Source organism: Arachis duranensis, chromosome 3, assembly GCF_000817695.3.
Source record: "Arachis duranensis cultivar V14167 chromosome 3, aradu.V14167.gnm2.J7QH, whole genome shotgun sequence".
Lineage (NCBI taxonomy): Eukaryota > Viridiplantae > Streptophyta > Magnoliopsida > Fabales > Fabaceae > Arachis > Arachis duranensis.
In genome coordinates, this window is record NC_029774.3 from 21,971,809 (window position 1) to 21,987,367 (window position 15,559).

At 37.3% G+C, this 15,559-nt stretch overlaps 1 protein-coding gene across 1 annotated transcript; it reads right to left on the reverse strand.

Moving 5' to 3' along the window:
• Window positions 1-14,126: 14,126 nt before the first annotated feature.
• LOC107478214 (transcription factor bHLH162-like) lies at window positions 14,127-15,545 on the reverse strand. The gene is made up of 3 exons (XM_021136705.2): window positions 15,384-15,545; window positions 14,785-15,120; window positions 14,127-14,297 (listed from the first exon to the last, which is right to left on the reverse strand). Exons 1-3 carry the CDS (start codon window positions 15,543-15,545, stop codon window positions 14,127-14,129), a joined length of 669 nt encoding a protein of 222 aa, XP_020992364.2.
• Between the last annotated feature and the right edge of the window lie 14 nt (window positions 15,546-15,559).

Genomic DNA, 15,559 nt, shown 5'->3' on the forward strand with positions numbered 1-15,559 from the left:
GTCCCCCGACGTGCATCCCCAAGAGTCTATGCATAGATTTTTCTCAAATAATCAATATTGCTCAATGGGGGTAACATTCCCGGGAATTTATATAGTGCCCGGTCACACTTACATCGTAGGGTCAACAGAGTATCGAGTTTTCAACCTGGTACACGTGGTGGCAAGCCACGGCACTTAACCCAGGGAATCTCGTATCTCAGATCATTCAAATTCATAAGCCATATAAATAATTCAATTATAATTCATCAACATCCACATCATTCTCAATTGCTTCTCATTCATCATTATACGTCAATCATATTCAATCCTTATCCTTCATTATCACACCTCCCACTCCGTCTATCAATAGTTCCAATTCAAAACATAATTCATTCTTTTCTAAATGAATCAAACTTAAAACATGCTCATTTTCTTATAACTCTAAATCAAATCATATAACATTTGAATCTAAATCTTTTTAGATAATCATATAAACAAAATCTCTAATTTTTATAAAATTTTGACAGCATCTCCTCTAAAACTTGGACGTTGCCACCCTTTTCGGGTCCAAACCTGCTTTCTTTTCAATTCAACATACCCTTCCTCATCATCATAACAGTCACCACAATAAATCTACTTCAGATTAGCAATTATATTCATACAATATTCAAATCCAACAACCAAAATTCAACTAAGGATCATAGTTCACTAATCCTAGGCTTCTAACACAAAATATCTCAAATCAATAATTCACCAAATCATTAGCACTAAACCAACCATGTTCATCAACAATAATATTCACCATCCAAGATTAATAACTAATTATCCAATAAACTTCAACCAAATATATTCATCGACAAATTACAAAACATTCTCTCCAAATTAACATAACAACATTCATTCATAACACATATATATATAATTTAATACTCAAAGCTCAAATTCAATGAAAATAAAATAGAATTATCGTATCCTCACCTTACCCAAGCTTCACATAAGCAAGAGTGAACGTTTCTCTCAAGCTAATTGGATCCTAAAACATCAGAAATCAAAGAAATTCAATATTCCCACTTAAAATTCGAAAATTGGGGGAAGATGAAGCTGAGAGTGATTAAACAAGTTACCAATGAAATTGTTCCGGTAGAAATGTAGAGTTCGATGCGGTGGACGCGTGGCCGCAAACGGTGCGGCAATCAGAGCTCGGACGGAGAAGTTACGGGGGTTGGAATGTTACCGTAAGGGTTCGGGAGTGTTTTTCTCCTCCCTGGGCATTTTCACGCTGCAGCTGGTGAAATGGAGAAGAAGGGCTTTCGGGCTCATTAAAAGTGTGGGTCCGGTTGGACCGACAGCCCGGTTCGGACCCGGTTCAACCGGTTCGGCCCGTTCGGTCTAATTTTGGACCGTTTTTTTCGAAATTGGTGTCAAAATTCTCGTTTCGATGAGCTCTATCCTAATTTAATATAATATTCACATTTCTAATCCTCCTTATTAAAAACTAATTTATTAACTAATTTAACCGGGGTTTACATCCTACCCACCTAATAAAGAATTTTGCCCTCAAAATTCAAATCTAGTTACCTGAAAATAGATGTGGATAGTCCTTTCGCATATCTGATTCGAGTTCCCAGGTATGTTCCTCGATACCAGTTCGTCTCCAAGCTACTTTTACCAATGATACTTCCCTTCCTCGTAATCGTTTAACACTGGTGTCATCAATCCTCACCGGAATTACTGGGAGTGTTAGATCTTCTCTCACTTGGATTGGTTCTGGTTCTAGAACATGACTTGCATCAGGAGTATACTTCCGAAGCTGTGATACATGAAATACATCGTGCAAATTCGAAAGGTACGGCGGTAAGGCAATTCTATAAGCCATTGGTCCAATTCTCTTCAGAATCTCAAACGGTCCAATATAACGGGGATTCAGTTTCTTAGTCTTAATAGCTTTTCCCACTCCAGTGGTTGGTGTAACTTTCAAAAAGACATGTTCTCCTTCTTCAAACTCCAAAGGCTTTCGCCTCTGATCAGCATAGCTCTTCTGGCGACTTTGGGCTATAAGCATTCGACTATGAATTTTCTTTATCTGTTCAGTAGTTTCAGCTATCATCTCAGGCCCTAACAAACTTCTTTCTCCAGTTTCATACCAACACAGTGGAGACTGACATTTTCTGCCATACAGAGCCTCATATGGAGCCATTCCGATGCTCGCATGATAGCTATTATTATAAGCAAATTCAATTAATGGCATATACCGATCCCAGCTCGCAGGCTGGTCCAAAACACAAGTCCTTAGCATATCCTCCAAGGTCTGAATAGTTCTTTCTGACTGACCATCTATCTGAGGGTGATACGCAGTACTCAAGCTTAGCTGAGTTCCAAATGCACGCTGAAAAGCTCCCCAAAACCTTGATGTAAAGCGAGGATCCCTGTCAGATATAATGGTAGAAGGCACACCATGCAACCTGACAATCTCTTTAATATACATTCGAGCTAATTCTTCCATTGAACAACTTATTCGGATAGGAAGAAAGTGAGCTGATTTTGTCAGTCGATCCACAACCACCCAAATAGCATCACAACCAGATCGGGTTCTAGGCAAACCTATCACAAAATCCATTGCGATACTCTCCCATTTCCATTGTGGAATCTCTAAAGGCTGAAGGGTTCCTGATGGTCTCTAATGCTCAATCTTAACCCTCTGACATGTTAAACATTTAGATACATGTAATGCCACATCATTCTTCATCCCTGGCCACCAGAACATCGCTTTCAAATCCTGATACATTTTAGTACTCCCTGGATGAATTGAGAACCCACTCTTATGAGCTTCCTTCAAGATACTTTGTCGCAGGTCTCCAATATTAGGCACAATAATCCGATTCTTGAACCTCCATAAACCATCCTGACCTTTTGACACTCTCCACTGTTTTTCCTGTTCAACTGCTGGTAATACCTTACGTAACGCTTCAGTATCTCGATGAGCCTTCAAAAGTTCTAATTTAAAATCACTTGAAATCTGCAACTGACTCAAACACAGGATTCCAGATTCTTCTCTAATTCCCAAATTCAAATCATGAAATGCCCTTAGTAATTCTTCCTCCTGTAGCATCATCCAAGCTGCATATAAAGACTTCCGACTCAAAGCGTCCGCCACAACATTCGCTTTTCCTGGATGATAATTCAATTCAAAATCATAATCTTTCAGAAGCTCCATCCACCTCCTCTGACGCATATTTAACTCTTTCTGCTCAAAAAGATACTTCAAACTCTTATGGTCTAAGAAAACATGAAACTTAACGCCATAGAGGTAGTGCCTCCAGATCTTTAAAGCAAACACAACAACAGCAAGTTCTAAATCATGTGTCGGATAGTTCATCTTATGCGGCCTTAACTGCCGTGAGGCGTACGCCTCAACATTCTGGTGCTGCATCAGAACGCACCCTAAACCCTTCAGAGATGCATCACAATACACTTCAAATGGTTCACTTGGTTTGGGCAATACCAATACGGGTGCAGTAGTCAATCTGTGCTTCAATTCTTGAAAACTCTCCTCACACTCTGGAGTCCAGATAAAAGGCGTATCCTTCCTAGTCAATTTAGTTAAAGGTAAAGCGAGCTGTGAAAATTTCTTAATGAATCTGCGATAATATCCCGCCAAACCTAAGAAACTCCTGATCTCTGTCACTGAAGTTGGTCGCTCCCAATTCATCACTGCTTCAACCTTAGCAGGATCCACAACTATTCCCTGCTTACTCACCACGTGGCCGAGAAACTTCACCTCACTCTTCCAGAACTCGCATTTAGATAACTTAGCGTACAACTTCCTGTCTCTCAGAATTTGCAGCACAGTTCGCAAGTGATCAGTATGTTCCTCTTCAGTCTTAGAATAGACAAGAATGTCATCAATGAAGACAATAACAAACTTGTCCAGATACGGTCGGAAAATCCTGTTCATATAATCCATAAATACTGTCGAGGCATTAGTTAACTCAAAAGACATTACTGTATATTCATAATGACCATAACGGGTTCTGAAAGCGGTTTTCCGAATATCCTCGTCTCTAACCCTTATCTGATGATAACCGGATCGCAGATCAATCTTAGAAAACACACCGGCACCCTGTAACTGATCCATTAGATCATCGATTCTAGGCAACGGATATTTATTCTTCACAGTGATTTTATTCAATTGCAGATAGTCGACACACAGCCGCATACTCCCATCCTTCTTCTTTACCAGTAACACTGGCGCTCCCCACGGAGAAACACTTGGTCGGATAAAATGCTTACCCAACAAATCTTCCAGCTGAGCTTTCAATTCAGCCATTTCTAAAGGTGACATCCTATAAGGAGTAATCGAAATTGGACCGGATCCAGGTACCAACTCGATTGCAAATTCAACCTCTCGGTTAGGTGAGAATTCATTAATATCATCCGGAAACACATATGGAAATTCACATACAACCGGAATCTGCTCTAAACTCTGATCATCACCTGATACTCCCGTAGTTAATAACATAATACCCTGACATTCAGTTCCAGAACAGGTTACTATCATAGAATTTAAATAGTAACTATTCACCACAACCGGTGCTTCTGACCCTTCCGGCATAAACTGTACTGACTTCTCAGAACAATCAAGCAAAACATGATTCTTGGATAACCAATCCAATCCCAAAATGAGATCAAGACCAGTCATAGGCAAACAAATCAAATCATGCACAAATTCACGCTGTTGTACTCGAAAGGAAACTTGTGGACATCCTATCCTAGTCACCATAGCTTCATGGGTAGCATTATATACTTTCAAATCATAACCTAAAACCACCATTCTCAATCTTAACTCATGGGCCTTTTCAAATGCAATAAATGAATGACTTGCTCCTGAATCAAATAAAGCATTTAAGATTTTACCAGCCATTTTACAATTACCTCTAATCAGTGTCTCAGATCCCTCAGCACCTATGGTAGAAGTGGTGTATACTCTCCCTGGCTGCTGCACCCTACCAGTCTCATACTTCTTCTTCTCCGGACAATTGGTGGCCATATGCCCGGGCTGTCCACAAGAATAGCATACTCCAAGTCCGAATCTGCACGGAACTCCAGGGTGATACCTTCCGCACTTCTGACAGTTCAGATCTTGCTGTGGCTGCTTCCCAAACCTTTTTCCTTGACTAGCATTGGTATTCGGCCTTCTATAATTACCTTGATCCTGAGTCTGCTGCGGAACAAAACCTCCACGCTTGAAATTTCTACCTCTCGGAGCAAAGTTCCTCCCAGAAGGCCTCTGAAAAGGCACCCTCAAACTTCCTTTCTCTGCTGCCACCTTCCTCACACAATCCTCAGCCACCCTACTCTTATTCACCAATTCAGAAAATACCCTGATCTCCATTGGGACAACGAAGCTCAGAATATCACTCCGAAGACCTCCTTCATATTTAATACACTTCCATTCAGCAAAATCTTCAGGCGCACCTTGACAGATACGAGAAAAGCGACACAACTCCTCAAACTTACTAGTATACTCAGCAACAGTCATCTGTCCCTGCTTTAACTGCATTAATTCAAGTTCCTTGGCATTTCTGGCTGAATTAGGAAAATATTTCTTATAGAACTCTGTCCAGAAAACCTCCCAAGGAATCGCAGCACCATCAGGATGCAGGATACGTCGTGTTCCCTGCCACCAATACTGAGCTTCACCTTGCAACTGATAGGTTCCAAACTCAACCCATTGCTCTTCAGGAACTTGTTGTGCCTGTAACGCCCTTTCCATAGCCTGAATCCAATTATCTGCGTCAGTGGGATTTGAGGTTCCCCTAAAAGTCGGAGGGTGAACTTTCAGAAATGTAGCAAGTGTCATTGGACCGCCCTCATCATTATTGTTCCCATGATTTCCCTGATTTATCTGATTCCCCAGTGCCTCGGCTGTCGCCTGCATAGCTGCAGCCATATTTCCTAGGGCAGCCATAAAGTCTACTGGATTAGTCCCTATGGGAGCAGGAGTAACGGTGCCTGTCCTACCTCTACCTCGCCCTCGACCGCGTCCGCGAGTCGACATCTAGTCCCTATACACACCAAACAAGTGATATTAAGTTGATCAGTCTCAATATCGCAGGTCTAATGCTTTAAGTTCCAAATGCATGCTCACAAACGTTTATGCCATATATATATATCAGTCAGATATCCTAATAGCACATAAACACATATACAGAGAATGCACAGAAGCACAATCAGTCCGTCTTTCAGGCTCTATAGGAACGAACTGCTCTGATACCATAATGTAACACCCTACCACACTAAGTATTACGCTTAAGTCGTAAAACAGAGGTGGTGTGGTATTACGACCTCTGAATAAAATAAGTACATATAATAGCAGAAGAATTATAATATGCTAAGAGCCTTGAAGAATAGAGGAAACAAAAATCGCGAAATAAAAGCGCAACGCTCAAGGAACGAGTTAACCTGTGTGCTAAGAAAACCATAACTATTAAACACAAGATAACAGAAGTAGGAGTAGAATACCAAGGATACAAAATAACAAGCTCCTAACTCAGCCTGCGAAGTCAAGACTGGCCGGAGAGTATTTACACATATATACATACATATCCAAACCCAAAAGTACATATACACAATCCTGCCTCTCCATAAACCTCTAAGAGGATCAAAAAGAATAAGTCATGCGGAGAGAAAGCTAAGTACATATATATCACCATAGCATAACAAAATATCCCAGTAACCACTCCGCTTCAAAAGTCCAGACGCCTAACGAGATGCCTCTCGACCTGCATCTGAAAAACAACAACATAGTATGGAATGAGAACCGGAGGTTCTCAGTATGGTAAAGGTGCCACACACATAATATATAAGGTCCTGGGAATGCCAGAGGCAATCCTAGAACACCGACACTCAGATTATAGAGCTTAAAGTATTAAACAGAAGCCATAAAAGGTGGTTCTCTAAAAATATTTAATCCTAACTTAACTTAACCTTAAATCTAAATCCCATACTGCCATTCCTCCTTACCTCCATCTCCGTCAGCATTTCATAGACAAATAAACAAATAAAGGCAAGCACAAGAAGATTACAAATATTGTAGGTAACAAATACACATCTAATATGGCAAGTACACTTAGGCACACATAGTTAATGCACAAACAAGTAATTCTAGTAGTATGCATATGATGCATGCCTGTCCTATGGCTGATGAGGCTCATCTGTCGGTTATCCAGCCAACCCGACAAGTCTGAATTGTACTTAGACTGTCCCCCGACGTGCATCCCCAAGAGTCTATGCATAGCTTTTTCTCAAATAATCAATATTGCTCAATGGGGGTAACATTCCTGAGAATTTATATAGTGTCCGGTCACACTTACATCGTAGGGTCAACAGAGTATCGAGTTTTCAACCTGGTACACGTGGTGGCAAGCCACGGCACTTAACCCAGGGAATCTCGTATCTCAGATTATTCAAATTCATAAGCCATATAAATAATTCAATTATAATTCATCAACATCCACATCATTCTCAATTGCTTCTCATTCATCATTATACGTCAATCATATTCAATCCTTATCCTTCATTATCACACCTCCCATTCCGTCTATCAATAGTTCCAATTCAAAACATAATTCATTCTTTTCTAAATGAATCAAACTTAAAACATGCTCATTTTCTTATAACTCTAAATCAAATCATATAACCTTTGAATCTAAATCTTTTTAGATAATCATATAAACAAAATCTCTAATTTTTATAAAATTTTGACAGCATCTCCTCTAAAACTTGGACTTTGCCACCCTTTTCGGGTCCAAACCTGCTTTCTTTTCAATTCAACATACCCTTCCTCATCATCATAACAGTCACCACAATAAATCTACTTCAGATTAGCAATTATATTCATACAATATTTAAATCCAACAACCAAAATTCAACTAAGAATCATCAGTTAATCAACAAGCACCAAACTAACCATGTTCATCAACAGGATACTAAGTATTAACTATACACATGCAATCCAACTTATCCTATGGTCATCTAGCCTAAGTTTTCACAGAACATTGTATATTAAATGCAAGAAACCTAAACCATACCTTAGCCGATTTCCATAATTATAATAAACATAGCCCTTCCAAAAATCAATAAACCCTAGGCTCAATTTCCTCCAAGTTCCAATATCTATAATTCCAAGCTCAAATTATTTATTCATAACCTAATACACATTCATGACACATATATATATATAATTTAATACTCAAAGCTCAAATTCAATGAAAATAAAATAGAATTATCGTATCCTCACCTTACCCAAGCTTCACATAAGCAAGAGTGAACGTTTCTCTCAAGCTAATTGGATCCTAAAACATCAGAAATCAAAGAAATTCAATATTCCCACTTAAAATTCGAAAATTGGGGGAAGATGAAGCTGAGAGTGATTAAATAAGTTACCTATGAAATTGTTCCGATAGAAATGTAGAGCTCGACGCGGTGGACGCGTGACCGCAAACGGTGCGGCAATCGGAGCTCGGACGGAGAAATTACGAGGGCTGGAAGGTTACCGTAAAGGTTCGGGAGTGTTTTTCTCCTCCCTGGGCATTTTCACGCTGCAGCTGGTGAAATGGAGAAGAAGGGCTTTCGGGCTCATTAAAAGTGTGGGTCCGGTTGGACCGACAGCCCGGTTCAGACCCGGTTCAACCGGTTCGGCCCGTTCGGTCTAATTTTGGACCGTTTTCTTCGAAATTGGTGTCAAAATTCTCGTTTCGATGAGCTCTATCCTAATTTAATATAATATTCACATTTCTAATCCTCCTTATTAAAAACTAATTTATTAACTAATTTAACCGGGGTTTACAGTCCCACAGCCTTCACCAACATATCCTCCATGCGATCCCATCGCCACCGCCTTCCTAACCTCCTCAATCCCAGCAAAAAACACAGATAATTTCAATGCAAGTAAAACACAAGTAGAAGCATATAAGGCAAGTAATTCAAGTAAGCAATTAGACATGTTATTCAATTAGGCATACAATAACAAGTCGGAAAAGCAAACAAACAGATAGAAAATACATATGATGAATACTTGTCCTATTGGCTGTGATATCACATTGTCGGTTCAACTGCCAACCCGACACATCTCCATGGAGATGTCGTCCTTCGGAATCATCATTTGGGAACCCCCAAGATATGGTGCTCAAATCACCGTTCAGAATTTTGTGCCTGCACACTCTATTAATCCGAAGGGATGCGAGCGGGATACTCTTACCACAGACCTCACATCTCAACGTAAGTGGGATTAACCACTGTCCTTACGCCGCTGCCGCTACCTCGACAGGCGGGATTAACCACCGTCCCTGCCAAGCGCATAACGTCTCATAATCTTAGTATAAAGGAGTACATCAGTGGTTTTCAGAAAACATTTTCAGTATAACATGGATCCATCATCTCATTCAGAGTCCTTGACTCATCTCAACCACTGTCAATTCACATTTCAGTTCCGAACTCAACAGTTCAATAGTTCTCATTTCACATACCAGTCTACCTTCACACGCCATCAAACCATTCTCAGTACACTGGTGTGGTATTTTACAACCCACACCACTAACTGGCAAGTGCACCGGGTCGTACCAAGTAATACCTTACATGAGTAAGGGTCGATCCCACGAGGATTGATGGATTAAGCAATAATAGCGTTTGATAGGATTAGTTAGACAAGCAGAAAAGAGTGTTTTGGTATTCAAAAAGCATTAAACAGTAAATTAAGAGTTTCAGAAAGCAAGCAGCGATGAGTTGGGAATAAAATAATTGAGAAAGCAGTTAAGGTTTCAGAGTTATCTATTTTTCTGGATTTATTTTTCTTACTAACTATTTTAATCATGCAATATTTAATTTCATGGCAAACTATATGTGACTAGACCCTAATTTCTTAGACCTTCCTAGTCTCCTCTAAAATTCATCAACTGCCAATTCCTTGGTCAATTAATACCAATTAGAGGGTGATGATCAATTTCTAGTTTATATGCCAAAAAATCCTAATTATCAAAAAATAAGGGGATTATATGTCACGTATCCCGTTAAATACAAACAATTAGAAATTCAGTATAATATGTTTTCAAGCTGTTGTTCAAGTAAAGAGTTTTTCCAAGTTTTACAAGAACTCAATTAGAACATGGGTCATACTTCCGTTCCACCCAATATTCATAAAATAAAGAGCGAAAACAATTATTGAAATATAAATCTAAACATGGATTAAAGTAGAAAGATCAAACGAATAAATCCATACAAATAGACAGAGCTCCTAACCTTAACAATGGAGGATTAGTTGCTCATGGTTCAGAGAAGAAAAATAAGGGTTCTGGTAAAAAAGTACCGTGTCTAAATGTACAGAGTTCCCTAAGGAATCCCCCTAATAGAATGGCATAATAGAAGAGAAGTCTCCCCTTTTTAAAACTAATCCTAATTAATTTAAAATCTAATATCTAAAATTAAGATAATATCTTTTCCTAATAGATAAGATTTAAAATCAAATTTGAATTTAAATCAGAATTAACTAATTACTCCGTGTCTTGTAACGTGGGGACCACTTGGCTTTACTGGATCTGCGCCTAACTTGGGTGCTAAAACGGGGCCCAGAAATCACCTCCCAGCGGTTTCTGCGTTTTCTGCACGTGGCGCATGTCACGCGTACGTGTCAGTCACGCGTACGCGTCGATGGTCTTTTCCGCAAGTCACGCGGACGCGTTGGTCACGTGTACGCGTCGCTGTGCAATTCTTCAATTCACGCGTACGCGTCAAACACGCGCACGCGTCTCCATGAAAAGCTCCAAGTCACGCGTACGCGTCGCTCCTCGCTGCCATCTCCTTTGATTCTTGTGCTGTAGAAACTCCATCAAATCCAGTCGAATGCTACCTAAAATAAACAAAATTGCAAAAGACCCAAAGTAGCATCCATATTGGCTAAAAGATAATTAATTATTTTTTAAACTCAACAAATTAGATGCAAATTCACTAGGAAAAGATAGGAAAGATGCTCACGCATCATACACCCAAAACCTAAGCCTCCATTTTCTAATTTTTCAAAATAACATCAACTAAATCTCTGAGGTTCTTTACCGTGTTCTCATACCCAAAAATATGTCCAAGGGTCTTAAAATGGTGTCACAGAAGCTTACAATCTTGTTAGGAAGGTAAAATAGTGAAAAACAAAGTTTAAATTTGAGAAACAGGGCGTGTGCGCACGCACAGGGATGAAAGTGCGCACGCCCAGGAGAAGTTTTAAAAAGTGTGCGTACGCATAGAGGTGTGTGTACGCACAGGTACAAAATTTCACAATCCTGTTCGCTCGCATAAGCTGTGCTAGCGCACTCAACAGACCTTTCCAACGTGTGCGTGCGCACAGGGCTGTGCGTACGCACAGGTTGTAAATCCTCATTGGGTATGTGTGCGCACAAGCTGTGTTTGCGCTGTGAACTGTAAGCCTTCCCCTGTGTGTGTGTACGCACAGGTCTAAAATTTCACAAGGTTGTGCGTGCGCACAAGGCTGTGCGTGCGCACAAGGCTGTGCGTGCGCACAAGGCTGTGCGTGCGCACATACCATAAATCACAAAATTCTGCAACTCTGCAGAATTTCAAATTTTTACAACAAAGTTTGAATGATCATAACTTCCTCCACAAAAATCCAAATTTTACAAACTTTATATCAATTTGAAGAGTTTTCAATGGACTTTAATTTTAAACAAATTTCAATAAATTTTGAAAACTGAGGCATGAGTTATGATCAGACAAAGTTCACCAAAATCCCCTTTTTAGCAAATTCCACAAGTACTCAATTTTCCAAATTCTCAAGCCACATCCAACTAAATCAATATCAAACTTTCATTTATAGCACAATCTACCCTCTTGTGTCACAATTTACCATTTATACAATTTTTCATCACATTTCACTATTCTCAACCATCAACATCAATTATATTTAATATTAAAATTAATCCTCCATCAACACATTCACCAATCATCATTCCATCACTATAAATTCTCATTATCAACATTAACAAATTCAATTCATCATACCTCATCAACCAACCATCATCAACAACCACATCAAATCAAACTTATCCTATAGGTCACTAGTTTAAGTGTCCATGAATATTATATACTACATAGATGAAACCGAAACCATACATTGGCCGATTTCCAATATGAACCAAAACCCCAAAATGAGCACAACTCAAGTTTTCAACCACAAGCAAGCCTCCACTTCCACTCCAACAAGAACCAACAAGTTCCAATAGGTTCCAAACTCACAGTAATCAAGCTATATACACACAAATCATCACTAATCAACCTAGGACTCATCATAATTAAAATTTCACAAGGATTCAAGAACAACTCACCTTATTCAACAGATTCGGATGCCAAATCCAATGCCAATCAATGGCTAGAGTGCACCTAAACACCCAAAATCACAAAATTTCACTTAATCAAAAGCCCTAAATTTTCAAAATTTTGATTAGAAGAACTGAAAAGATTTCGTGGTTACCTCACTAGTTTCGTGGATGGGTTTTGTAGAGCTCTTCACAAGGAACGCGTAGCCGCAAACAGTGCTGCGATCGGAGTTCTGTAGCTTAAGATATGAGCTTGTGAAGCTCTATGTGAATAGTGATAATGGAGCTTCTTCTCCTTCTTCTCTTATCAGCTGGTGGTGCTATGTTTCAAATATTTGTGTGAAGTGGGTTCATTAAATGAACCTATATATATGTTGGGTTTGTGCTCAACTTGGATCCGATCTAACTTGTTAGTGTTTTTAACCTGTCTGCTCAACTTCGGGCCAAACCTTTAAAATTAATGTCCGGTTTTTCATTTTTAATATTTTTCTAAGGTTTTTGACTGCTTTCAATTTTTTTTTGCGCAGTACCGAGCAGACTTGAACTAGTTCAACCGGTTCAACTGCTGATTCGCAATTTTTTTTATTTTTCATAGAAAATACATTTTCTGACTCAGAAAAATCTGTTGAGTCCAAAAATCATATTTAAATTCTCAAATTCTCATTCTAAATTTTTAAAACTTAATTTAAACATTATTAATTAACTAATTAGGCGGTTAATTAACCGCGATTCTTACAGCAAACATATACAAATCCAGAAACAAGCTAAGGAAGCCGAAAAAAAGTTGTATTCACTTTTTCCTAATTAAGTTTGATCAGATACAATGTTTAAGAAAATTTTGTGTCTTTAATTTGTCCTTTTTTGTATTTATGTGCATTATTATTCTATGACGTATGAATGTCGAGACTTAATTAAAACACATAATTATAATATACTTACGGAATGATGACGAAGTGAAGATCATGTAAATATAGTAATCTGTCACTAAATCTTAGCTCCTTATAATTTTTCTTCTTTCTCTTTCTTCTGCTTAAGTAAGAGTTATATATCATGAAGTGATTATTGAATTTAAAAAATTTAAGAATATTTTGATAGGTCAAAAATTAATTTATTATGGATCTGAATTTCATTTAAAAATTTGTTGCAAACAAACGAGTTGACTACTCAACTAACTCAAATTAATTTAAAAAAAAACTTAGGAATACTTAATACACTCTGTATATAAACAAAGAAATTTGTTAAGGAATACATTGTTGAGTAGATAAATACATATCTGTTTAAATTTATTTTATACTTGAAACATAATCTAACCATGCACAAATCTTGTCTTTTCATGTATTTTTATTTAGAAGAATTGAATAAAGTCCAACTAAATAAAAAACCAACTATTTATAATAAGTTGATTTTAACCAATTTATTTTAAAATTAAATTTTACCCAACTATTTTTTTTCACGTTCTCTCTTTTCCTCTTTTTTTTCTCTTTATCTCATTAGACGTTATGGAAGGGTAATATACATGCATATTCTTCACAAATTTAGTAAAAGTTTTCATTCTTCAACCAAAACAATCCCATTATGCAAAAACATAATCAGAGCAAATCATTGCTTATTCTAAGAAAAACATGTTAGGTAACTAAAAAAATTATTTTTAATTTTGTCAATATTTGATCAATAAAATATTTTTATAAATCTTAAATTCTAAATTCTAATAACATAAAAATAAAGTATTAACACGGTCTTGGCCAATGTTAATAAAAAGTATTCTCCTCATCATTTCTCTTCTAAAAAATCTAGAAGCTCCGCTAATTCATCAGTATCAATCTCAAAATCCAATAACTGATGATCAGATTGTAATTCAATTTCACTGGTTGGTTCATTCACAAACCTTTTCAATCTCTCACTTACTTTAGTTGCACCCAACTGAAGCAAAAATTGTGAAATCTGCACAAAAGTCCACAAATAATTAATCAATTAAGTAGTTTATAAAGAGAAACTAAAAAGCATTAAAAGAATTTCTCTAGTTATTTAATAAGGACCATGTGTATTGCTACGTAACATAACATCAAGAACATCAAGCTAATAGAGAGTTTAAATTATTTGGCAAAAATAAAAATGATTTCAGGTTTGGTCCTATCTTGGAAAACAAATTAGTGGTATTATATTTTAAGAATTTTTATATATTATGCGAATTAATTAATTAATTAAAGGTTATTAAAAAGAATGTTTGGTCCGGGATAAATAAAATAAAATTTTAATACATTTCTTGTTGTAAAATTCTTAACCAGCAATATCTACCCCTTAATTAATAAGATTTAATTTCGGATTTATTAGAAGCACTTATGTTAAAATCTAATTAATTTAAAATAGTCAAAATATACAAATAAACCCAAAATAATTCTACAGTTTGTATAAATGTATGTAAGTATACCTCTGCATGAACAACATGGTGCATGGAATTTTCGACGAGTGAGGATTTGACACTCTTGACATCAATGTTCTCTTCATTCAGAATACGAATGATTTCAGAGAATATGAACTGGGAATCTAATCCACATGTCATTACAATTTGAAGATATGAACCCATTTCATGAACCATTAGCTGTGGCGGTTTCGAGAGATCACGAAGGCCGCCAGCGCCACGTGTCCTGTTTCTTCCCATTCCTAACAAGCTCTCTCTCTTCTCCTTAGCCATCTTCACCTTCTCCTCTAAATTTTTTATATAGTTTATGGCCTTATCCACTTGATCGATCAGCCAATGGCAGCGCTTCCTTTTACATTTATTTTATAATAATGATTATTATAAATAAAAATAAAGTCTAAAAATTAATATTTTTATTAAAATTTGATGTGTATTTAATCAGTAAAAAAAATTAATAATTTTATATTATTAAATATAATTTTACATTATTAAAAATATTAATAATAATTAATTAATATATATTATAAATCATAAAATTTGTTGATTTCTTAACACTTCTTTAAATAAAATTAGTAGCTAGAGAGAAGAGAAAGAGACAGAGAATATACCTTGAGACTAATGGAGTTGTGGTCCATAGAGAGAAGAGAGTTGAGTTTGGAGTAGAGCATCCTCATGTGGTTCCTTCTCTTTTTCTCAATGAGCCTTCTCTCAATCTTCTTGTCGTTGGTTGAAGATGGAGAAGCTTCACTTCTACTTCCCAATTGATCCATGTTTATTTCTCCAG